This window comes from Phodopus roborovskii, unplaced genomic scaffold (genome assembly GCF_943737965.1).
Source record: "Phodopus roborovskii unplaced genomic scaffold, PHOROB, whole genome shotgun sequence".
NCBI lineage: Eukaryota > Metazoa > Chordata > Mammalia > Rodentia > Cricetidae > Phodopus > Phodopus roborovskii.
This window is the reverse complement of record NW_026125281.1, coordinates 21,193,104-21,219,712: the sequence shown is the minus strand read 5'-3', so window position 1 is coordinate 21,219,712 and position 26,609 is coordinate 21,193,104. Positions and strand designations below refer to the sequence as shown.

The 26,609-nt window shown below is 44.6% G+C and overlaps 1 protein-coding gene across 5 annotated transcripts in view; it reads left to right on the top strand.

The window, feature by feature from the left end:
• Positions 1 to 745: 745 nt before the first annotated feature.
• Runx1t1 (RUNX1 partner transcriptional co-repressor 1) overlaps positions 746 to 26,609 on the top strand; it is a 146,640-nt gene continuing 120,776 nt past the window's right edge. The window contains exon 1 of one of the 5 annotated variants that reach the window (XM_051198027.1): positions 746 to 905. In XM_051198027.1, the coding sequence (XP_051053984.1) occupies positions 878 to 905 (28 nt within the window). In that variant the 5' untranslated portion in view covers positions 746 to 877. Of the gene's footprint in view, positions 906 to 8,380; positions 8,656 to 8,810; positions 8,927 to 26,609 lie in introns of those variants that run through there. The other 4 variants (XM_051198010.1, XM_051198019.1, XM_051198042.1 and 1 more) reach the window with 4 other exon arrangements.

The window sequence follows — 26,609 nt, the reverse complement described above, 5'->3', positions numbered from 1 at the left end:
GATGAGATACAGGCAGGGCAGCTAGAAGCGCTCCAGATGGCCAGGGAAAGTGGTCGTCTTGGGTTACTGCAGGGCACTGGGGCCACCAACATATCCCGAGCCCGGGAAAGCATCCTTAGGGAGCCAGCCCCATGTCCAGCCCGGACCAGAGAGGGCGAGCCGGGAGTCAGGCCTCCGGCCCTCCAGCACACCCCTGCGAACCCGGTCTGCCCATTGTTAACATATACTTGACCTCCGTGACCCCCGCACGACACAGATGTCTCCCATCTCCCCCCACACATCACACCCCCCTCCCCGCACCTGGTCGCGGCCGCGCCGCCGCCTCCCTCCAGAGCGGCGCGGCGTCCCCGGGTGCGGGTGCGGGTGCGCGCCGCAGCCGGCCTGGTGCGGGCGCTGTGCGCTGCGCGCGGCGCTCCTGCTCCCCGGCGGACGCCCGGACGCCCTGCAGATAAATGCAGTCGCCTTCCTCGAGAGCGAGCGAGGGCGGGCGAAGCGGACGCAGACGCCGCCTGTGACAGTGGCAGTCCCCTGCGCCCCACATCACATTTGTCTGCCACAGCAGCAACAACAGAGGAGCAGAGGGAGGGAGGGAGCGAGGCGGGAGGAGGGGAGCTGAGCTCGGCGCGCGCCGGGCTCCGCGTCGCAGGCTGCGTCTGCCTGGCGTCCGCCACCCCGGGCTCCTCGCCCCACAGCTCGCTGTGCGCCGCGGCAGCGGCTGCTCGGCAAAGACTCGGCCGCGTCCGGGTGAGCGCGCGTGGGCGAGTGGCGGCGGACACTCTGGCCTCGCCGGGGAGGCGACGCCGCGCCCTGGTCCTCTGGCCCCGCGGGCCGCCGCCGACCGCAGGAAGTTTTATTTGCAGCTGGGAGCCCGCGGCGGATGGTGGGACTCTCCGGCCCTGTGCAGTGTAAGTGCCTCCGGGCGGGCTGAGTCGGCGGGCGGGAGGGCGAACGGGTGGCAGCGGGGACCGGCCTGGGGCTGGTACTGTTAATTACTATTCCGATGACGGTCAGCTTCGTTTGGATTAATTCGACCAAGAGGCTCTGGGCTGAACTTGGCGCTCAACTAGAATAGGACTGCGAAGCAGGGCAAAGAAGAACATCGCGGTTTCTGGAGTCTGCGATGACACTGAACTTCGCGGACAAGCCAAGGCAGCATTTCCTCTCCTTTTCTTTTTCTTTCCTTTCCTTCCCTTTCCTTTTCTCTTCCTTCCTTCCTTTCTTTTTTCTGTTTTGTACATTAGATTCCTCGCACTTTCTTTTTATTTTATTTTTTCATTAAAGGAGATTAGAAAGATGAGCTTGTCTCCTTTTACTAAATAACTGGTAAATGTGCTCACGGTGTGTTTGGCAGGTGGCACCACACCCGCACCGTGAGTTTTTAAAACTGGAAGCAAAAGGTTGGTTTTCATGGTGGACACTTTAGTTCTAGGAGGAAGGCGGAGAATCCTAACTTGGTACTAGGCTGCCACTTGGGTAGGGGTCTTAATCACACCCAGGCTCTGTGTACCCCGCTTGATAACTTTCTCCTGACCCTTGGGTATCTGGAGATGCTTTGGGGGAAACCTCGACAAGGACACTCAGGCAGCTTCTCTGAGCCGAGTCCCCTGCCAGAGGCTAGTCCTGAGCTTCACAGCTGGGCACACCTGGGCAGCATCGCCTCTGCGGTAGCTCTGTTGCGCCACTGGCCCAGCCACCCTGGCCCTCCAGGGTGTTCCCATCGCAGCCCCGACCGGGTCACGCCCGCTTGTTCTGAGCCCAAAGCAGAACGCAACGCTTGGTAGCTCCCGCAGGGCGGAATCCGGACCCGAGCTGCAGTGGGAGAATTTATTACGTTTTGCAGAAATCCCTCAGGGGAAATTTCTGGGGCTAGCGGATTCCCGGCACCCGCTGTTCACCATTCTCAAGGCGAATGTAGAAGGTCCAGGGTCGGTTGGCAAGTCTACCCCCGCTTCCCAGGCGCATCTTTTGCTGCCCCGGGTGATTTAAACAAATACGGTTAGGTCCGCATAAGGCACTTAAATTCAGTTTTTTGAAACTGTTCTTTCTTTCTTCTTTCTTTTTCGTTCTTTTTTCCTTTCCTTTTTCTTTTTTCTTTTTGTACAGTGAGTTAAGCTTTGGGAAAGTTTTGAGTGTTTTGATTCCGGGCTGTAGGATGTGAACCAGGGCTGTTACTAAAAATAGCTGCTCTCCCCTCCCCCTCTTCCCTCCACGCTGTTACAACTTGGAGCATTTGGCTGGAGTCTTGGAGCCCTGGGCCTTCCTAGACCCTTGCAAAGGGTAGAGGAGAAATCGTTTGAATTTAGCTTTCCTTCAGGACTGGGCACCACAAATCCCAGCTTGCCTCGGCCTGACTGGTGCTTCCTGGGAAAATGCTCAGAGAGAAGCTTGAAAGGAATTATCTAGTATTCCCTGGGAAGAGCCCCAAAGCCTAGGAGTGAGGACCAGGGGAGCTGGAGAGGCCACTCCAGACCAACTTCATGTGCTTGATGTAACTCTGAGCCCTCTTGAATTTTTAACTTCGCTTCCCTTAATTAATCTGCCCAGGGCCTGTATATAAATGGCTGTCCACAGCTGCTGCAAATTGATTTATCTCCTGATAAAGGTCGGGTTGCTGACCAAAGCATTCTTTATACCTTGTGTGTGAACTAAAATGTGTTTTACAGGATTTTACCCCTCCTAGTCTCCTTTTCAACATCTGTACCATTTTTAAGGGCAGCCAGTGCCTCTTATTATCATCACCCTCCTTTGCATTGAACAGAAGTAGGACTGGGTCTATGCCCAGGGAGTCCACACTCCCCAGAATACAAATCGACCAGCCTCTCGGTGATGAACGGTTTGTTAATGTTGGGGGCCTCCTTTTAGTTTATTGCAGCACTTTGACTTGACCTCCCTGTTCACACAATTCCTTAGAAAGGATCAGCAACCCTCCATTGTTTCTTTGCCTTCAGAGCCTCAGTTTTTTTGGTGTTTATGTCAGTTGTAATGTGTCTAAACAAAAACACATTCCCATTGCTATTTATTTCCCCCATGTTAAGTCTTTAATGACTGTCTAGTTTGAGCACTATGGTGCCTGTCAGTGTAGAGAGAGATGCTCATGTGGTTTCATTTTCTTTTTACTCTTGTTTTTAAAAGAGAGGTCCCCAAGTCTCACATGATGTTAACTAGAATCTTAGTTTGATTTAGGTTGTTTTTGCTTTTTTAGTTTCCCAACCAGGATGGGTGTTCAGAAAGTTGAACTCTTCCCTCTCATAGTGTGTTTTGCATGTGATGCTTTACTAATTCATTCTTTAAAAGGCAGGATCCCAACAAAATTACCAAGGAGTCATTCTGGGCACACAGATATTGGAATTTAGCTAAGCCCATTTTTAGAGAAGAACTTCATAAACTTTCTATTAAATACATTTTTTTTATCCATTAGTTACAAACACTTTAGGTGGCAGTCCCTTTATTTGATATTGGGTGGGAGAATTTCAGTATGTAATTTGGCCGGTGTCTGGTTCTCATCTAATAAAAGCAGCAGAGAGAGCACCTGGAATTTTTTCTCCAATATTTGGACAACTCCAAGTAGACCAGAAGAAGCCTTTGAAATGATGTTTTCCTTTGTTGATGAAGCCTCTTTCACTACCAGTACCTGATGGGAGATGTCATTCTGTACCCTACTCCTTACAAGTACCTGCCAATGATAATGACTTGGTTTTTAAAATGGTCTTTGAAAGGACATTTCCAATAAGAAGTGTTTCGCCTTCAGTTCAGCGGAAGCTGCTCTATTAAATGGCAAGTTCCTGGAAATAGGAGGACAGCGGCCTTTGAGCTACAGAGTACTGCTTTGTAATACTGATCCAGTCCCTCTTTTTCTGAAAGAAGGAAAGCATTGCCCTTCATGTTAGCATCAGTGATGAGATTTCCCATCGAGGCGTTATTGTAAATATTTGTGGGTAAACTCTAAAAATTGTAAAGAACCTCACAAATGTCAGGTGCCGTTATAATTTATTTCATTGTAAAATAGAGGCTTATCCACCCCCTCCCCCTTCTTTTTTAAACATTGAAAAGGGATCACGAGAAAGAAATGCTTCCATTAAGCAGGCTGGTCAGTGGTTGTCAGTTTAGGACTTTCTCCACTGTCAAATCCTGTTTCTCACTTCTTTGATATGAACATCAGCTGACAGGCCCTGAATGCAAAGCCTTCTTCATTGAGGTTTTATGCAGGCAACATAGCCCTTCATAGCAAAGCAGTCTGGAAAATTGGCACCTGCACAATTTGCATGTGAAAAAAAACCCAAGTCAGTTGCATTTTGCTGGAGTCTATTACTGTAAGTTATGTAAGTGGGAAAGGCTATTTATTTGTTGATGTTTGGGCATTTTAAGGTTCTTTATTATATTGATACCTTATTCATCATACTGTGGTCTTTGGTCTTTATTGATAGCAACAGCAGGACAAATTGAGCTTTTGATTTGTAGAAGTTATTTATTGTGAGATAGAGTCATTTAAACCATGAGCATACAAAAGTTATTTAGATTCAGTTAAAAAAAAATGTATGTAATGTGCCTTGGAAGAAGGCTTTGAGAATAATCTATTAAAAGTTAAGTACATGCATACAGTTAGGCTAACAAGAGTATCAGTTGACAACAGCCTAGCATGGTAATAGTTATGGACTTCAATACCAACTCAAAGTCCCCAAGAGTACAGACAAACATTTCAAAGTTCTAAACTTCGGTTGGGGGTGAATATCCTGTGTCCCCATGTTTTGCTTGCTAAATTGTGTTTGTCACCTGTATGAGCTTTACAAAATTTTATTTGACCCTCTTTATATAAACCAACAATATGTTAAATCAGCTATAAGAACCTTTGTGAACCTCAGACTATTGTCCATCAAAGGGGACATTTTGTTCAGTGTAAGCTATTTATTATTACCTACAGAGACACCTTCCAAATTCACTTTTTTTTTTTTTTACAGCCATTAATATAAGAGTTCCTAAATAATGTTTAAAGAACAGTGGGCATTTTATTAAAGCAAACATTAGTTCAGTTTAATGGAGGTAATTGTAAATGATAAGACAGAGCGGGTTATCTCTGTGCTGTCTAAACAGAAGGAACCACTCTGCACCATTTCCAGAAGCCATCTGTAGAAGAGAAGGGTTTGCACCTGTCTGTCCACACTAATTATAGATTAAGGCCAAAAGAAATGAAATTCAAGGAGGTTTGCAGCTAATGAAATCCATACTAATTTTACTGTAAATGTGTTTTTTGTAAAGAGGATGATGGTTGAGCTATGGGTAAATAAATTGCTCTGTAGCTTCTAGGCACTTGGTTCTGGAGCACAATTCTGCTGCATTAACCTTTGATATTACAGAAATAAAGACGGCAACTTGGCCATGGGTGGTAGCCTTTGTTTGGCATCCACAGTTACAAGTTAGTGAACAGCAGTGGGCACGGCAGCTTAGTAATGTGCAGTAAAGCGGCTTAAACTCCAGAAATGTTTTCATATTCTGAAATGCAGATGAAGGCAGGTCTTGTGTTAACTTATGCATAAAAAGAGTTTTTTTTTTAAAAAATTAGAAAGCTCTTCTCCTTTTCTGCATCTTCAGCTTCACATTCAGGAGAAATTAAAGCAAAATGACTAAGGAATGCATCCTTCAGTGAAAGGTCACATGAATGTCTACCACATCTGTTTATAGTAATTATGAACATAATTAACATAAGAATTACAAATGAAATAATGACAAGCTGAGCAATGAGATATTATGCCATAATGGTCATATGTTGGAATTCTCACATTATAGCACACTAGACTTCACATACTCAAAGAAAGAAAGAAAGTGCTAGATTTTTATCTGAATTAATGTTTCAAAACTTATCTGCCTGGGGCAGATGGACTCCTTGCTTTTACAAGAAGGTAACCTATTATTAAGAAAAGAACTCATTGAAATTAAAATTTCCATCCAGCGTGGTCGATATGTTGTCTGTAATTATAGGTACCACTTTCTGCTGGATACTCAGTCCATGATAATAATTCTTGATTACTATATTGCTTTGGTTTTTATTTTGATTTCTTCTTGAGGCAAGATCTCATTCAGTAGCCCAGGCTGGCCTAGAATTTACTAGAGAAGGGAGGCTGTCCTGGACTCATAGTGATAGTCCTGAGTGTTGAGATTACAGGGTGTGGGGAGGTCACCACACTATGCTTGTGTGTGTGTGTGTGTGTGTGTGTGTGTGTGTTTCATTGACAGCTCTAAAGCAGTTGGGGGTGGGGAGCCTGAAGTCAGTTCACAGAAACACTGTACTTTCACAAAACAAGAACACCCATGCTTTAGGTTGCTCTGCTGTTCTCTTTGTGCCTAGTCTTTGGGAACCCTTTTAGAGAAAAATATGACTGCCTGAGGTTAAAGGCGGTATTAGAATTTTTTTTTTTCATTTTTAAGGATGCATCAATTGCACAAGACGATGAGTTTCATTATGACGTTTCTGTGCATATGCAATTTTCGTTAGCATCGTAACAGAGAACATAATGGGAGAAAATTCCGTGATCATTTGTACGTTGTGTTCCCCCTTTGCTGAATTGCTTTGGATTTCAAGGTGTTTATATACAGTCTGGGCTCTACCTGGTCCGACTACAGTGGCTGCTGCTGGCTACTGTGAATGCAGTTTTCTGTCATTGTGAGGGAAAAGGTTAAAGGACACCTTTTACAAGAGCTAGAGGGATATTCTGGAAATCTATTATTAAACTTTAAACGTGTAGGGATGACAGACTTTCACCCTGGCAGAGTTCAGTTCTGTCACTGGAGCCTGCCAAATGGCTTACTTCCTGTCACAGCACCCTTCCCTAGCTACTGGACCCGGTCACTTTTTTTTTTTTTTTTTTGAAGATTTATGGAGAAATATTGCCTTGTTCTTGTGCTGTGATACTGAGAGGCTTTCCACATTATTGGATTACTGGAGGATTGTAGCAGAACCCCTTTTATCTGGCATTCATTCTATGACAAGATTTTCACACTTGCCCTTCCCCCACAACGCCCAGCTTTCTTCACTTTGTGTTACCTATCAAATTTCCCTTGATTCTTTTCTTGGTGTGTGTGTGTGTGTGTGTGTGTGTGTGTGTGTGTGTGTGTTCATTGCACAGAAGATCAGTTTTATTGTTTTAGACTAGGTGATCTGGAAGGTACTTGATGGAACAAAGCCCCTGTTAATGTGTGTCCCTGCTTTTCTCTGTCCCAACTCATTAGCTCTGTCCTCCCCCATCTTGTTGCCTTTTACTGACTTTTCTTGTATAGACTATTTTATGATACCAACTTTCACGGCAGTTGTGGCTGCTGTGTGTGCCATGACAGTTTGTGGTTTATTGAGCTCTCTCCCCATAGTGCGGGAAAGGCTTAACCAAGCTTCAGTGCCTAGAAACACAGCACAGCCAAACCCTCCCCTTCCCCCAATAAGAAGCCCTCCTTTGCTGCATTATCCGCACTCCATTAAGGATCTGATCAGATGTTCAGATTGTCTGATGGGTGCATTTAAAAGTGAAAAGGGGCTCCCTAGGGACTACTCAGGTGTATCCCCCTCCTGACCCGGCTGGGGCGGAGGAGGATGAACTCTGGCCGGCTGGCAGAGCATTAGCTCCTGCTTGTTCTGATTGATTCTCAGGCTCTGGGTGGGTGAAGAGCTGCAAGGCAGCTCAAGCCAAGATTGATTGCCTCAATTTCGAATTCCCACCTCCCAAACAGACTCTCAGATGTACACTGAAGGAAGCTGCTACCCCAACACGACTTCTGGAGGTGGAGCAGGTGTCTGAGTCACCTGTAGCCACCAATCACAAGTGGTCCTCCTTATCACAATGAGGCTGGCTGCCCTGAAGCTTCAGCTAGGACACACGCAAAGCTTGAAAGGAGGTGTGTGTGTGTGTGTGTGTGTGTGTGTGTGTGTGTGTGTGTTTGGGTGGGGGGAATCTTTTGTATCTCCCTGTATCTCCGTGTGCGTGGGTGATTGGGGGCTGGGTTTCAGAACTTGGGTGTCAACAGAGAACGAGGCAACTCCCACAGGAGGTCGTCCAGGCCGACTGCGGAACTGTTCTGTGGGCATGGTAGATTTGTTTTGCAAATTGTCTGCCTTTGGATGGAGGTGGTGAAGGTGTCACTGTCAAAACCACCAAGCCAGCTCTTGATCCCCCTGACCTTGAGGGAACCTCTAATGTTAGTGAAGCCACGGGGCTGGCAAATCCAAATATTTGGGAGGTGGGGCTGATTCGGGGGGCGCGAGTTACCTGGCAGCCCTGATTGCCACCACCTGACAGCCGCTCTGGATAGCTGTCCTCACGTTCTGACCCCATCCTAGGCCGGTCCCGCCCCTGAGTCTCTTCCCTGTCTCCCCTCCTGCCAGCATCTTTTCCCTCCCTCTCTCTCTCTCCCACTTTTCCTCCCGCTCCCCTCCGTCTCGCACGCACCCTCTGTTTATTTTCCTGCCTCCATCTGGGCCCTGCTGATATTGTAATCACCCTGATGCACGTTGGCTCCTCTTCTCTCCCTCCCGCGCGCACACACTCACTCACACACAATGTGCCATCCCGACCAGCCCTTTACTTCTGATAAGCTCCGATGTGTGTTTAATGAATACAAAGCGGCGGTGTGGGGGCCGCGCGGCCGGCCGCCTCGCGCGCTCGCCGCCGGAAGGTAATCTCCGCGGCCGGGCTGGGGGCGGCGGGGCGGGGCGCGGCGTGGGGGCGGCCCCCCAACGATCTGGAGCAGATAAGAGCCAGGGAAGTGAAGATGTAACCTGTTATCGGGCGCTGCTCTTAGCTGCCAGAGGGAATTTACATTTAAAGATTACGGAGGGAGAGGGAGAGGATCTGCCTTTTGTTGTGCGGGGGTGAGGAGGAGACAGCGTCCCTGGCCTCCACGCTATCTCCCGTCACCTCAGCTATCCAGACGGGGACTCACGGAGGTGAGATTACGGAGGGCCTTATCTTTAATTGGGTTTAGTGTTGCCAGCCTGAATGGGTTTAAAGAGACTTGATAAAGGGGGAACAATAGATTATTTGTTGATCGGACGCTGGAGCCTTCAGATGTAGAAGAGAGAGGAAGAACTCTTAACAACTTGATTAGCTCTATTTTATTTTGATTTCGAGGTGACAGGGTCTCTGGGTTGAAAGAGGAAGGGCTAGGGCACTGAGGTGCGATTTGAATGATTGACAGGTTTTTATTCCCTATGCATGCTTTCCCAGCACTAATGCACCTGCCTTATTCTCAAGGTGCTTTCTCACCTTTTCTCTTTAGGGTTGACAAAGTGAGGGAAGGGCAGAGGATTTGGGGACTGGTCATCTGTGTTTGGGTTTGCATGGCTTGTTTTGAACAGGTGATGGATTGATGCTTTGGGTCCTAGAAGGACTGTGAAAAGCCAATGAAGACCACTTTTAATATGGAAGGAGGAGAATGGTAGATTATGGCTCAACTCTGGCTAGAAGGGCAAGCATCACACTAGGTGTGGTAGAGAGATGATGGTATTTGAACCGTGCCTTCTTTTGCTCGAAGTCAGTGTGGAGGGGAAAAAAGAAGCAAACTGTCACTTATCTCATGAATGTATTTAAAATATGTATATATATATACACATATATATGTATATGTATGTATACATATATATGTGTATATATATGTGTGTGTGTATATATATATATATATATATATATATAAACTTTAGAAGGTTCTTAAAATGAAGAAAATAGATGAAGTGACTGTTTTTTTGCCTCCTACACACAGTTGAGATAGGTGTTTTCGTAGGTACGCAGATATGAACCAGTAACTAAAAGCCTAATTAGAATTTGTTTAAAGCCAGAGGGGCATGTTTCCTTGTTGACAGCAGCAGATCGATTGCGGACGACAATGAGTCCCATTATTTTACTCCCATTGACTGAACATATTGACATTGCAGGTTTGCTGTTGCCTCAGTGAGCATGACAAAACCCTGAAATTCACAGACCAACTGGTCAGAGTGGCGTAGAGATTACTGCATGTCCTCTCTGCCTCCAGGGTGCCTTATCACCCAGGCAGGAGGGGAAAGGCTAGCCTGCAGTCCCTTAGAAGGAGCAGAGTATTTTTGGTTAAGGAACTGTCAGAAAGCATGTCTTGGGAATATCAGTCATTTCCCCACAAGTGGCTATTGCATAGAAATGTATGTTTAATCAGAAATCTAGGGAAGCAACCTAGTCAACAATCTTGAGTATTTTACATAAGAGAACACCCATTTCCAAGATTTCCCTTTACCTGCCCTGAAAATAATTACAGCAGGGTGAGAGCTGTTGTGTTCCAGTCTGGGGTTCTCAAACCGCCAAGTCTGTGTCTTAGAAAACAGTATTTCAAGTTTCTCCTGACATAGGGCCTGACTCTGACTCCTCTGCAGTCTCTTGTGGTGTACGAAACAGGAAATGGATGGGATGTAACTCCCTCACGCTCACGTGCGATGTGAACATATACGGTTTCCAAGCAGATGCTGACAAAATATCATTTGCTGTCTTCTTATTGTCACCTGGCATTTTATACACTTAGCATTTTACACACCGTACATATAATACATAGTAAAATTAAGTATTAGGTAGACAGTGAGTCCAAGATATTTGAACCACACCAAAAGTAGATAGGGGACAAAGCCAGAAGAGACTAAACATAGTTTTAAAAAAGCTTAGTGACCATGACTTACACATAGTATACAGTGACTATTGCCATCAAGCAGGGGACCAATGCCCTTTGCAGTGTTTTAGAACAAAACTAGTCTTTTAGGCCATTTTCATGAAAATGTTAGGTTTCCATTTGATCAGCAGGTGCTGTTGAGATGAAAGCCATGTGTAAATTTTCAGAAGGCTAAAAGTGTCAATTCAGAAAAGGAAAGTGATAACAGAAAATGCAATCAGTTTTCCTGTTTTCAATTTGTGCAGGATTTGAAGAGCCGTTTTGTTGAACTGCTCCATCTGCTTCAATATGAATATTGAACTACTCCCACTAAAAATAACAACCTATAATTTGGAAGCTACCGCAGCCTTTTGTTAATGTGAGTGGGTTATTTAAAAACAAAACAACAAAAAAAAAAAAAAAAAAATTAAAAAAAAAAAAACAATTTTCTATTCTGGCAGCCTCCTGCCTAATGTGCATTTTCATTTGCGGGCACTTTCCTCAGCAGATAAATGGTGTTAGGCAATTAGGACCTCATCTTGCTTGGCTATGAAAAGAGGGTTCCATAGGTGAGCATCCTGGTAATATAAAAAGGCATTGCCCAAAACAATATTTATTTTTGAATAATCTTTTAAAATATGTTTATTAAAATGAGACATTATTTCTTACATTCTCTAATACTGCAGGTTTTAACTCAGTGGCGACTACTGTGAGAAAGTTAACATGATTTCATTGCATACTGAGCAGTCTGTAATGTATTTCACCTTTAATACACCTTCAAATGTAAGTTTAAACTAATCAGGGATATTTTACCTAACAGGGCTTTCAAATATTTTTTTTCATGCTTAAATAAAATGATTAAATTATGCTTGAGTGCCTGCATACAAAGGCTTTGGCCTCTATAGTACTGCTAATCAAATAAGTTTTATGGACCACATTAGAGGAAAAATTGGATGCATTTTACTGGTGACATTTCTAGGAAAGACATGTTCTTTAACTCATTTAGTATTAATTAAAAAGAAAACGCCAGAATGTGTTTAAAATAATCATAATAAAAATACTTCACCCATGTAATAAGAATGTGAGAGGTGACACTATCTGCATGCAGTGTGGACACAGACATGTATGGGAGTAAGAAGATGTGTGAATGGGTTAGATATTGATTACGCCATTGATTGCATCGATGCGACTTGTGGCTAAAGTCATTTGTCTGGGGTAAGACCTGATCACTGCCCAGGATCAAGTAGCTGTGTAGCTTGTGGCTTCACACTTGAGTTGCTAGATAAGTTTGTCACAGGTGAATGCCGAACAGTTCAGAAAAGGAGAAAGGGGAGGGTGGATGCTGATGATGGACATGTTGATTTACGAACGTAGTATTTCTTTTAAAGTATCAGGTTATAATAAGAAGTGCTTGAAGAACAAAACTGGATGTTTACTCAATGAATGCTTGTGTGTATGAATTCAAAGGATACTGCTCTGAAGGAGTGTCATTTCCAGTCTGAAGCACAATGAACAGGCCAGTGTTACAGTGTCCTGGCATGTCATTGTGTAAGTTCGGTTCCATATGGGCATATTCTTTGTTACGTGGACTGAGCCATGGTGGCTTACACGTATAATCTCATCACTTGGGAGGTGCAGGTAGAAGAAGAAGAGTTCAGAGTCATACTTGGCTACATAGTAAGTTTGAGGCTACCCTGAGCTACAGGAAACTGTCTCACAACCCCTCTCCCCACAGCTAAAGAGAGACAGACAGAGATGGAGAGACAGACAGAGACAGATGGGGCAGGATGGGGGAGATAAATCACATATGATTCAGAAAGCTTATTCTCAGCCCAGCCCTGTCACTCAGGATGCTCTGTGCTGAAGTCACAGCATTTTACGTGCTCCAGGAGAGAAGAGGTTCCTGGGCCTTCAGAATTATGGGGTGATGTCCAAGCTCTTATATCAGAACCATTGGAGAAGTTCCATGGTTGAAGTTTAAGGCATGGCACTTTCTTGTTTGGAAAAAGCTACAAACCTTGCGTTGCCTAAAACAGTAACATTTCCAGTGATAGGCAGACAAGCTGAGGCTGGAGATGTAGCTCAGTTGGTAGAGTGCTTGCTTAGCTATTTGACACCCTAGATTTATCCCTAGCATCACATAGACTGGATGTGGAATACCTAATTTGTAGTTTCAATTTGTGACATCTTCTGTATTGTAACTCATAACACATGAAGGAATGACACAGTTGTTTGTTTTTGTAGATGTTGTATTGGCCAAAGGCTCAAGACAAATCAGTATTAGGGCAAATAGTGAAGGCATTTAGAATATAGATACTGGGAAAGGGAAATACAAAAAACACAAATGTGAGTTTTCTGATGAGTCTCCACACCTAAACACAGCAAGTGCCTTGGGGGAAGTGATTGACTGGCCTCATTAATCTTTCAGCACCTGGGGCAAAGACAACTTGAGATTTCAGGGACTGTCACATAGTTGTCTTGGGAGAAAGGTAAATAATCAACAGATGGCAGAGACTTGCTTACTGAGATCTTGGTCCTAACTTTCAGATACCTTTTCACCATAGACTTGAAGTGAATGATTAGTCAACATCTCACTTTCTCCCTGTCGAGGAACTCCAACCCATGGCTCAGACTAGCCTGAGCTAGTGTCCCAGTTTTACATTTGGCCAACATTTCATTTACGTTAATTAATTAATTACTTTTTAAAGACAAGGTCTTACTACATATCCCTGGCTGTTGTGGAACTCACTGTGTAGACCAGACTGGCCTTGAACTCACAGAGGAGATCTGTCTGCCTCTGCCTCCATGTGCTTAGATGAAAGGTGTGCTCCACTATGCTTGGCTTTAACCAGATGTTTTAAAACTGAGGTTCCCTCGTGTTCCCCAAGCTGACCTACCTTATGCCTGAGTTCTCACATTAAGACTTCCTCTCTCAATACCTGTCTTGGTGATCTCTCCATTAGACATTGTTCTCTCTCTCTTTTATAAGTAATTTATTTAAGTTTATTTTATGTGCGTTGGCGTGAAGGTGTCAGTTCACTGGAACTGGAGTTAAAGACCTTTGTGTGCTGGGAATTGAACCTCTGTCCTCTGGACGAGCAGCAAGTGTGCTCTTAACCACTGAGCCATCTCTGCTGTCCTGACATTGTTTTCTTTTACTTACTCCACCTTTGTGTCGCCCTGAGCCCTGAGCAGGGAGCTGCTAACATGTCCTGGATGTTCCCTAATGTGTGTCAGTGTGTATATCTCTACCTTTCTGAATCTGATGTCACTCCCCTGTCCCCGATGAGTTCATCCTGCACTGAGCCTGTGAGCTGCTGATCGTGTCCCTGTTTTTTGGTTCATCTAGCATCCTGGAACAGATTTTTACCTAGTATCCCCAAGCTTTTCCCACCCCAGTGGACTGTGGTATATCTTGAGCTCTTTTCATGCCATCTTAAGATGGGTTTTGTTTGGCAATTGAGGGGAAGGGGGAGTTGCTTGTTGTTGTTTTTTTTTTTTTTTTTTTTTTTGATAAGGTAGCTCTCTGTGTAGCACAGGCTGACCTATATGTAACCTAGCTAGGCTGGCCTGCAACTCAGTTCTTGCTCCTTTAGTTCCTTAAAATTTGAGATTAACTATAGGCCTATACCACACCCAGCTAGGAGAAAAAGGTTCTGTAGCATCTTTTACTCTGGAGAGGTTTATATTGTGACTCGTATAGCACGCTGTTAAAAAAAGAAGGGCCTGGTACGCGTGTGCAGTACCCTGACAGGTGTCATGTGATGCCCTTTCAGTTCATACTCCGATTTCCTTGGTAGCTTAAGGTATATCCCAGTTTTTAGATGGGTTCCTCAGAGGCAAGGTGAGGGTGTCTCTTACGTGAATGCCTGATAGATACCAGGAATAGACTTGGGAATTTTCGTACAAGCATAGAGTGTATTGTTGGCAGTGGGTTTGGGGGACACTCGCTGTAGGTTGACAGCTCGCTGGGAGATGCTACAGTAGGGCTGTACTAGCTCTCCACCCTTCTGCATGAGGAGGAAAGGCACAGGAAGGAGGGAACCAGAGCCATTCTGAACCTTAGGTGACCGTGTGAGGTGTTAGTCATTACTCATCTTTTTTTTTTTCAGGGACAGTGATGGAGAATGGATCTGTTTATGCTGTGAGGAGGGACTTCTGTTAAAGGGAAATAAGTTTCATACTTTTCCTTCACAGTCAGCGGCCTTGTGCCAGGCCGTAGGAGAGGTAAAGGGAGTGAGGGCTGGATGCAATTAGTGGACATTCACGATAGCCCATAGTCTCAAAGTCTGGAGTCACCTGGGAGATGTAGAAAATGCCCTCTTTCAATATCTTTGTGGGAAGAAGCTGCTAGCAGCTTATTTAAATGAGCAGTGGATGCATTGCTAGGTGACAAAAATCAAGACTTGAAAGAAACAGGAGAACTTGACCACGTGCTTTGTTGGAAGAATTAAAAAATTCGGTTGTTGCCATCAGCACTTTAGCTTTGTATAGATAACTAGAAGTTTGTCTTATGATTTCCTAATTTATAAAATTGCTACATAAAACAGGGCTGGTTTTCTTTGATAAGTAGGAGTGATTGCATGTGTTTGGTTTGATCAAGATGAACATTTCATTGCCATCCAAGACATTTTTGCTTGGATTCTCAAGCCGGCAGGGCTTGAGAATAATGCTATTTTCAATTTTTAGAAACGGAAGTCATGGGAATCACTCTTACTTCATAGACCACAGGGTATTTTGTTCACTGATGTTCAAAGTTCAGTGTGAAGCTAAATAGAAATTCTTTGCCACAAAGGAAAATGTCTTTAAAGTAGAGATTCAGTGAGTTCTTCATTAAAACCCGAGTCCATTGGATTGTATATTATCTAAGATAAGTTAAAGTATTCCAAGAGATGTCATGGAAGATTGTAAAGATGTTGAAAAGCTAGGGACCTGCTGATGGCATGAGGGGAAGGACAGCTATGTGGCCAGGTGACAAGGCAGGGGAGGGTGGCGGGGTGTTATGCAGAGTACTTGCCGGAACTGACTCGCTTGCTGGACTTGTTAGAGGAGTTCACCTAGTGACACTCAGGGTCAGAGCCTAATGCTGTAGACAAGGAGACAGATGGCAATCCCCCAAAGGGCCTGCACTGAGAATGATGCCAAGGAAATGGCATGGCATGGCATACTGCGGGACACTTTCTGCCTGGGGAATGGTTCAGGTCACTTCCTGCCTGGTACTTGGTACTAGTTGTGCTTCTGATGCAGAGTCTTAGGAAATTTGTTAGTCTGTCTGGCTGGATGGTCCATGTAGAAGTTCTCCATCCCTTTCCCTGGCCACGAGGCAGACGAAGATGTGACCGATCCTGGAAGACCGAGTCCACAAATATGTTCTATACACAGTGATGAGCAAACACAACAGCAAAGGATAGCAGATGATGGCGGGATTGGAACTGTGGCTTGTATCAGACGGACAAGACAATCTTTTCCCGTGGAAGCATCCTTAAAGTAACTGTTAGAATTCTGCAACTTGTAGGGTGTGTCAGGGGATTATCGTCCCCTGTCCCCCTTGCTCACCCTCCATTTGCATTCTCATTTCTAGTTGGAATTCTTTAGAAAAGAAATCCATATCTGACCTCTCGTGGATGGCTGTACAGGCGGTGACTTCTCATCCTTTTGATTAAGCAAGGGATGCAGGGTTAGTGACGGTGGAAAGGGCAAAGAAAGGTGATGCATCTCCATTGATTGACACGTTCAAGTTGGGCCTGCAGTTGACCACAGGGGAGGAGGCAGAAAATACTAGAGACAAGTAGAAGAGAAGAGCAATAAAAGAGGAAAGAGGCAGCCCATGAAACCCAAGGTGGCTTTCTCAAGACACGCACGAGCTGTGTAACCCTGGTAAAGACACTTCTTACAGTGACCGGTGAAAAATGAAATGTGTACTCCTTCAAAGGAATCTGAAGGGAACTGGTAATCCCTGCTGTGTGTAAGGCAGGCTGCTAGCAGGAGACCTGAGGCAGGTAGTGGGTGCAGGCTCCACTGAATGGCACACCGATTTGGGACAGGGTTAATAGTTACAATGATAGTATGCCTTGATGGCTAACTGAATGGCACAATAAGTGGGATTCATTTTATTCTCTCTCTCTCTGTGTGTGTGTGAGAGAGAGAGACAGAGACAGAGACAGAGACAGAGAGACAGAGTGCTCTGTGTGCGTGTGTGTGTGAGAGAGAGACAGAGACAGAGAGACAGAGTGCTCTGTGTGTTTGTGTGTGTGAGAGAGACAGAGACAGAGAGACAGAGTGCTCTGTGTGTGTGTGAGAGAGAGACAGAGACAGAGAGACAGAGACAGAGAGACAGAGTGCTCTGTGTGTGTGTGAGAGAGAGAGACAGAGACAGAGAGACAGAGTGCTCTGTGTGTGTGTGTGAGAGAGAGAGAGACAGAGAGACAGAGTGTTCTCTGTGTGTGTGTGTGTGTGAGAGAGAGACAGAGACAGAGACAGAGAGACAGAGTGCTCTCTGTGTGTGTGTGTGTGTGTGTGTGAGAGAGAGACAGAGAGACAGAGTGTTCTCTCTCTCTGTGTGTGTGTGTGAGAGAGAGATAGAGACAGAGACAGAGAGACAGAGTGCTCTGTGTGTGTGTGTGAGAGAGAGACAGAGACAGAGAGACAGAGACAGAGAGACAGAGTGCTCTGTGTGTGTGTGAGAGAGAGAGACAGAGACAGAGAGACAGAGTGCTCTCTGTGTGTGTGTGAGAGAGAGAGAGACAGAGAGACAGAGTGTTCTCTGTGTGTGTGTGTGTGTGAGAGAGACAGAGACAGAGACAGAGAGACAGAGTGCTCTGTGTGTGTGTGTGTGAGAGAGAGAGAGAGACAGAGAGACAGAGAGTTCTCTCTCTCTGTGTGTGTGTGAGAGAGAGATAGAGACAGAGACAGAGAGACAGAGTGCTCTGTGTGTGTGTGACAGAGAGACAGAGACAGAGACAGAGACAGAGAGACAGAGTGCTCTCTGTGTGTGTGAGAGAGAGAGAGACAGAGAGACAGAGTGCTCTGTGTGTGTGTGTGTGAGAGAGTGACAGAGTGCTCTGTGTGTGTGTGTGAGAGAGATAGAGACAGAGAGACAGAGTGCTCTCTCTGTGTGTGAGAGAGAGACAGAGTGCTCTCTGTGTGTGTGTGTGTGAGAGAGAGAGACAGAGAGACAGAGCGTGTCTGTGTGAGTATTGCTGCATTTGTATGTGTACCCACAGATGTCAAAAGAGGTATTGGATTCCCTGGAGGTACAGGTAGTAGTAAGCAACCCGGTATAGGTGTTAGAACCCAAATTCCGGTCCCCTGAAGAGCATAAAGTGATCTTACCACCCCTGTCAAGTCTCGTTAGTAAGGTGACATTTCAGCTTTTCTTGAGACAGGAAGGATCTTTCAAGGCCTGGTTGTTGTTGTCAGTCCAGAGTACTTTTACAAGCTGAGACTTCTGGGATGGAGTACAAGGGAGAGGAGGTAGGAAATACATTAACAGGCACACAAGGCCTTGAGGTAGACGCAGAGTAAGAGTGAAGACGGTTTGTGGCTTATATAGGTAAGCCACTTGACGTGGGCAGCTCCTTCTTCGGGAAGCAGCATGGAAGGTCCCTGTTTGGGCTTGGGGCCTTGCATCCCTTTCCTACTGTAAAGCCACGATAGTGAACGTTTTATAATAAATCAGTTTTTCTAATTGGACTTCTTTTGAACAACAGGCACCATCACGAAGCAAATCTAAAGGCAATATAAAAAAAAGCTACCCTAGGCTAGGAGACGCCATGCGCCTTGTGGAAACTGTTGTCTTGTTGTGATGGCTCTCATGCAGTGGAAGGTAGGAATGGCGTGGAGGCCAATGCCAAGCAGTAGTATGCTGGCATCAGATCTTTTATTGTCGCTCTCCGCTTTGTTTCTATGCTGGGGATTGAATCCAGGGCTGTGTGCATACTAAGCCACCATTCTTCCTGTGAGCTGCCTCTCCACCCCCTTGTTTGGATTGTAGGTACTGCAGAAGGGTAGCCATGATTGGCTTCCTAGGATGGGAAGGAAGAACAAAATGCAAGAGGCATTTCCAAGGAAAAAAATAATTGGAGCATGGATAGCGTGGGCATTCATAGAGGGGGAGGTTAACCACAGACGAACTGTCCAGTGCACGTAGCTCGCAGAACTTGGAAATTACTTTGGCGGTTTGTCTAAGGAGCAGCCCTGCTACAGGCTCATGGAATCCCAGCCTAGAGAAGAGAGAGCTGAGGAGGCATTTGGAAACGTCAACCCAAGGGATTCCCAAGGTCTCAGCTACCTTTGCGGGGTAGAGATAGCACTCAGGGGGTAGGTGCAGTTACTCAATTATATGTTGACCTCTCATGGATTTGGCCCTCTGAAATTCCTTCAGATGGTTGTGACCAACCCTTGTCTAGATACCTTCTGGGTATGTGGAAAGTAAGAAGTGCTCAGGCCTGCTGAGCTCTAGGCCTTTTAGCCTCCCATTCTGCAACGGCCACCTCTGTTTTACATATGTTCATGTATTGTAAACATGGAGATTTGGTTACAAGGTAGTTTCTAACACTTCTTTCAACTCTAACATTACATAGTGGCGAGAAGGCAAAAAGGACAGGGTAAAGGGTTAAAGATCAGTTGATGGCGACAGGGACAATCCTTGGAAACTGGATTCCACTCACCAGATTCCAGGTTCTATGTTCTTCTGGGCATGGGAAGGATAATTTTCCCATGAGGTCTTTGAACCCAGTTTCATCTCTTTAATGCACAATAAGTTGTCCACAGAACAAATACATTTTTATGTAATAATGCTTTCCAAGACTAAGCAAGAGTAAAGACACATTAAAATATTGTTGCCAGAATTGAAATGAGTGTTTTATATTTTTACCATCAACAGATAGTAAACTTTGCCTAGTAATCCTGTGTGAAACCATGATTTGTTTTAAAATGGAGGCCTCAGAAATGTTAAGTAGTTCTTTTGATATGCTAAAAGATAGTAGTAAGCATTATACCTTTATTATTAGATCTCTCTGTACCATCCCCTCAGTTAAGAGAATTTGAAACTACATGTGAACCTGACATGGGTATCACTCTTGTGATCCCAGAACATGTGAACCAAGGGATACATTTGGGCCCAGGTTATTACTTGGCCTGTCTCAAAAAAATTTAGTCAAAAACCCTGTCCACGAGGACTTTTAGAATACAATTCATAAGATCATATAGTTTCCCATAGGTTGAGACATACAAGTAGCTGGAAAACATTACAGTGAATTACCCCAATAAGGTGTATTGTATTTTGGCAGTTATTTTTATCCAATCTTTTTTTTTCCAATTACCATGGCTGCCAGGAACTGAAAAGCTGTCTTGTGAATTGTCAATAAAGTATAATAGCAAACATGTCGCATCTCTGGTGACAATACACAAACCATATGAATATTGATCATAGAACAGGGGAGTTTTAGGATATTTTCTGAGGGTTTTTTGTTTTGTTTATGTCATCAATCTGTGCTTACATATATCAAATACTTTCCCGTGTTTTCTTCATATTTGTATTTGTCTAATACACTAAATTGAGAAATACATATTTTATCATTTCATAGTTTTATTTTTAATTGTTTGTAGTTTTAATTTTTTCTTTTTAAAGTATTTTTTCTTTATTTTACATATCAGTGCCAGTTCCTTCTCCTTCCCTTCCTCCCATGTCCGCCATAAACCTCCCCATCCCATCTCCCATCTACTCTCCAGGGAGGGTGAGGCCTTACATGAGGGATCATGGAAGTCTGTCAAGTCATTTGGGGGGAGGGCCTAGGCCCTCACCCATGTCTCTAGCCTAAAGGAGTATCCCTCCATGGGGAATGGACTCCTGAAGTCTGTTCCTGCACTAGGGATACATCCTGGTTCCATTGTCAGAGGTCCCATAGACTTCCCAGGCCTTCTAATGGAGACCCATGTTCAGGGGTTCTCTGTTGGTCCTGTGCTGGTTTCCCAGCTATCAATCTGGGGTCCATGAGCTCCCCCTTGTTCTGTGGGTTTCTCCAGCCTGGTCTTGACCCCTTTGCTCATTACTCCTTTCTCTCTGCAACTGGATTCCAGGAGTTCAGCTCAGTGTTTAGCTGTGGGTGTCTGCTTCTGCTTCCATCAGCTACTGGATAAGGGCTCTAGGATGGCATATAAGGTAGTCATCAATCTCATTATAGAGGAAGGGCATTTAAGGTAGCCTCTCCACTATTGCTTAGATTGTTAGTTGGAGTCATTGTTATAGATCTCAGGACATTTCCCTAGTTCCAGATTTTTCTTTATACCATAATGGCTCCCTCTATTATGGTATCTCTTTTCTTACTCTCTTCTGTTCTTTCCCTGACTCAATTTTCCTGCTCCCTCATGACCACCTCTCTCCTCCTCTTCTCCCCTTCTCTTTCTCCTGACTCCCTCTCCCTTCCCTCCATGCTCCTAATTTGCTCAGGAAATCTTGTCCCTTTCCCCTTCTCAGGGGACCATGCATGTCTCTCTTAGGGCCCTCCTTGTTTCCTAGCTTTTCTGGCGGTGTGGATTGTAGGCTGGTGATCCTTTGCTCTATGTCTAAAATCCATATATGAGTAAGTAAATACCATGTTTGTCTTTTTGTGACTGGGTTACCTCACTCAAGATGGTTTCTTCTAGTTCTAGCCATTTGCCTGTGAATTTCAAGATTCTATTGTTTTTAGTTTTAATAAAAGTACATAATAAGGCTGCAGTGCTGATCTCCTAAGAGGGATAAGGGATACCATTTTCCTAACTGTGGATCTATTTGCAACAATTATTTCAAAACCTTGGAATTTTTCTCATTGTCTTTAAGAATTCTTAATTTGAGAAGCTACCTATAACATATTTCATACATATACATTTTCATACATATAGATTGTGGGAGTTAATAAAACACCTTTTTTTCCTTCAAAAAAAAAATCACATTATGTCAAGGCTTTGCCTTGGTCTCTTCAATGGCGCTTAATATGAAAACACCCTGTTTATCTTCACTTTGGGGACTTAATCCAATCGACCAGAATTGATTTTTGATGAATTTTTTCTTCTGTTATCAGCTACTTGATAAAAATGAATTTCCACAGGTAATAATACCCACAAAATGTCACCATAAAACAATCCTTTATTTTCCTCTGTGTATCCCTGGCTGTCCTGGAACCCTCTCTGTAGACCAGGCTGACCTCAAACTCAGAAACAATCCTTTTTTTAAACGGCCAAGTTACACTATAGCGAGAGAATCATTTTTGAAATATATTGTTAGCTAAACAGGGTAAGGAGCAGAAGAATGTACTATGCTTGCAGAAGAATGTACTATGCTTGCTACATATGCTCGGAAACTGCGTGCAATTCTAGTTATGGCAGAAATGCAGAGGCTGCTGGTGCTGCTGTCTTCAGAGAGGCGAGGCAGGCCTGGTCACCCTTGGGCTGACAAGCAGGTGCTTAGATGCCAAGCCTTTCGTATGTGTTCTGCGGCAGAATGGCAGGCTACAGTGTGAGTTTGAGGCTCACTGGCCCAGGATGTTGCCCATTTGGGGGAAGGGTGACTGTCCCTTTGCTGCCTACCGGCAGTTGAGTGTCCCAGAGAGGAGGCCTGATTGGCAAGTTTCTTTCCCTTTAGAAGCAGTTTTCACCTAGACCATAGTCATGCACACCATAGTCCTGTCATAAGCTACAATCTCCCTTTCTAGAAACTCCCAGTGTGTTTTCTTTTTGAGGTCATTCCTTCATTTGGAAACTATGGAATAGCGCAGCTTGACTTTGGGAGTAGGGGCACATGCCCGGCTGTATTTCGGCCTTTCTCTTGGATTTTCTCTCTGCCTTCTGTAAGGCCCTGGTGGCTCGGTGCCTTTCTACCGGGTCCTCTTGTGTGCTTTCTGAAGAAAAGGACTAGGTCCACTTTACCTTCTCCTCAGCTTTTGGGTAAACGTTTCCCTTGGAGGCTATGTCTTCTCTCTTGACAGAGATTTAGCTGGTTTACAGGCTCCTTCAGTGTGGGAGTGTGTGTGTGTGTGTGTGTGTGTGTGTGGTGTGTGTGTGTGTGTGTGTGTGTGTGTGTGTGTGTGTGTGTGTGTGTGGTTCTTTCCACGGCTTTGTTAAATGAAAAAACTCACACCTTGAGCTCAGGTTATTTACTTCAAGTTCTCTGGAAACATTCGATGGCTAAAACTGAAGAACAAACTTTGGTGTCAACAACGCTCCTTTTGTTTTCTTTTTCCCCACCTCTTTCCACCTTGGTCCCCCCCCCCCACTTTTTTTTTTTTTTTTATTATGTTCTCTTTTACAATGCTCAATTTATTGCAGCCATAATTTGCCTGGTATGTTGTAGAAGTACCTAAAAACACGGAACCTTCTTCGAGGCTTAATTTTGTCAGCCTGACTGCATGGAGAGATGCCTAGCGCATTGCTGAGGCAGGCATTGGGGCATATCTGTGAGGGCTTGTCAGAGGGTTCGTTGGAGAAAGAAGACCTGTGGGGAATAAGTAGTATCCTATCCTCCGCCCAGGCCCTACGCTGAATATAAATGCTGAAGGCCACAGCGTGACAGTTCTCTTTTCTCTGCTGTCAGATCCCCGGATGGGAGTGACCTCACTTACCCACCGCACATGGCCCTGTAAGGGTATGTGGTGTGCAAGGCCTGACGTCCTCGCTTTCAGGCATCATCACCATCCCAGGGCTTATTACCACTCTCCTGGAGGGCTTTAAGTCCCGCCAGCTACTAACAGCCCTGTAAATAGGGGTAGCCACACAGACTGCAGGTTGAGAATTATACCCAAGATGGAAAACAAGACTTTTCATTACTTTTGGAAAAGTTACTACTTAGGGCTTATAATACTCCACCCCCTGCATTCACAAGTTTCTGAGAAAGCAAGGTAGAAGGGTGGGGGGGGCGGCTGTGAGGATTTTATAAGAAAGGCTAATAAGGGGTACCTGTGTTGAAGCCATATTTGCAGCTTGGAGGTTGTAGAATCTCCTCAACAGAAGTGATAGCAACTCTAGATGCGGGAACTTCCAGAATCTCCTTTTTCTTTTCTGTGAAGGTTACTAGGTACCTGTATTTGAAGAAACTAGTCTTTGGAAATAATTGTTTCTCTCTTCTTTTATCTGCTAAAGATGGTCTTTCACAGATGAAATTATAGGAGAGGAAATAAATCACAATGCATTCATTAGCAATATTGTTTTCTTTGTCATTTCAGAGTATTTGCCCACACCCTAATAGTTTAATTTGTTAACTGATAGGTAGCAATGGTGCTTAATTCTACTGTTAGTACAGTAGTAACTTGCAGAAGGAAAAATGTAATTTTAGCAGGTCAGTTTTGACAAAAGACCTTTGCTTTTGTTTGAATGGTCAGACCCATCATGCTTAAGCCTTCTACTGAACAGGTGGGATAGGGCTCTTACACGTAGCACCTAGCAGGAAGAAGGTGGCCAAGCTTGACAAAAACCCGAGCATTATGGCAGGTTGAAGACCACAGAAAGGTCATATGGCCAATAAAGACTTGTGAAAGTCTCAAGAGCTGAATGGGGCCACTGTGATACTATACCTTAGCTAGGTTCATTTGTGTGATTCTTTTTATTCTTGATTACTGCTATGTTCTACATATAACGCCATGTATGGGGAACAGGATGACAAGCAAATCAAGTAAGAGGGCGACAGTTAATAGAAGCACAGTAAGATGTATCCACCCAGTGTTAGATGCAGTGAGGACAGTGAATAACTTTAGAATGACAGGGACGGTGGCGGTGGGGTGAACCCCCATGGCTGGGAAGCCATTTCTGCGGTAGTATTAGGATCTGGCCAGGCCTCAGTGATGAAGCTGCAAGGGTGAGCTGAAACATCATGCCAATATTGCTCCCTTTCTTGTGTCAAGCAAAGCAACTGGCCATACTCATGAAAGTAGCTAACATTCTGTCCTGGGATGAGTGTGTTACACCAATGTAAGACCCAAAGGCGTGGAGAGAATCTGATGAGATCTCTCTCCTAACAAACTCAAGGGAGAGAGATATATGCCTAAACCTTGCTACAGTAAGTGTATGCCTTTAGCTTTGGGTTAATATTTTGTTAGTGTAACAAATAGCCAAGAGAAATAATGTAAAACAGGTAAGGTTTATTTTGGCTAACTGTTTCAGGGGTTTTAGTCCGGAGGTGTCCAGCTACTCTTGCAGGCCTGTGGTAAAGCAAAAACAATCAGGGATGGGAGCATGTTGGGGAGGAGGCCGTTAATATTATGACCACTACAGTGAGAAGGTAGGAGGGAGTGGGCCTCTGCTGGCTGGCGGCTTCATTCCTCCAGTTTTGTTCCCTTTGGGCCCTCTTCCACATTCAGGACAGTTGTCTTCCCAGATACCCAACGTTTATGGAAACAGACACAACTAGAAGTGTGCTTTCCTTGCTAGTGTCCTAGACATCGTTTGATCTAGTTAAGGCTCACCATCACAGACTGTATGGGCTGCAGTTGTCTGTCACAGAGCTCTCTTCTGGGTTGGGGACAGTGCTGGTCTTATAGGTCTGAGTAATTCTTATCTTGGATTATGTCTGTATAGTACCCAATGGAATGGGCATGTACACATGGCATCTAGCACGAAGAAGTTAGCCAAGCCTGATAGAGATGGCAGTCCTGTGACAGTCTCAAGATCACAGAAAGATCACATGATCAAGAGCTGGCCAGGAAAAGATCCATGGATATCTTAAGAGATGAATTGGGCCACCATGGGACTTCATTAAGTGGGATTCTTTTTATTCGGGATTGTTTTTATGTGCCAAGTGCAATGAGAAATATGGAGGATAAGGTGACCAGAAAAGCAGGTAGGAATCCTCTCAGAACTTGGGAGTGGGAAGAGAGGCATAACAAAGAAGCCAGTGGGACATATCCTACAGTGTCAGAAACAATGCTGACAATTGGGCAACACTATTAAAATGATGGGTGTGGTGGAGGTGACAGAAATCCCCAATGGCTTGGAAACACTTTGGAGGAAATGAGTACTAGAGTCAGATCTGAGTGTTAAGAAGGATCTAGCAGTGCCCCTGTCAGTGAGCAGAGCCTTGACTAAGCTGTAAGGAAGAGATGAGTGTTCTGTCTGGAAGTACATGGGGGTGAGTGCTGAAGCCGATGATTGAAGAGAAGGCTGTGCCCTGTTGATGTGGGTCTTGGTTGATGGGACAACGATGAGGGCTGTGTGTCTATGAGTGGATCAGGAGGTGGGTAGTTACTAGGCTTGGGTGCATGTCATAGAAGCCTAAGGAAGCTTGTGGAACTAGAATACTGAAATGTAGTTCCCAAGACCTGTGACATGGGACACTGCAAAACACAATGACCAGCTTCATCCTGCTAGAAGATGACTAAGTCTGTAGTCTGGGACGAACCTCTGAGTTCAGCCATCTTCTTTGGACGGAGGAGTATGGCAAGAGTGTCCCAGAAGGAGAACACCAAGCCTCACTGAGTGTGGGGACCCAATAAGGTTATGTCTTCTCAGATACAGTAGATCGCTACCAAAAGCCAACTGGGATTTTTTTTTTTCTCAAGTAAATGCATGTTTTTCATTCTAGAATATGTTTTCAGTCAAGAAAAGTTGAACTTTAGTCTATCAAGGTTGATAGATAAAATGAGTATGTGTAAATGCTCACTATTTTTGGATACTCATATATTATTTGGTAAAAGAAAAACTTGCTCAGATGTTGATAGAAGCCCCCGGAATATGTTTAGGCAGTGAAAGGTTCCCTGGCAGTGACTGAGCAGTACTGTATGGGACAGCTGCACTTGATCTCTTCTGAGGCTGATTTTGATGTGTGTAGTCTTTACATCCTATTAAATTTTTGAAAGATAAACTGATACAAGAATGATTTGCCAAGGCCAGCAGCTCTTCCTTTTAAAACCTTGGCTCAGTGTACACACTGAAGGGATGGGGGAGTAAGATAAAAGCATTATAAATATGAGGTTAACTGAATTCAAATAGAAGGTTCT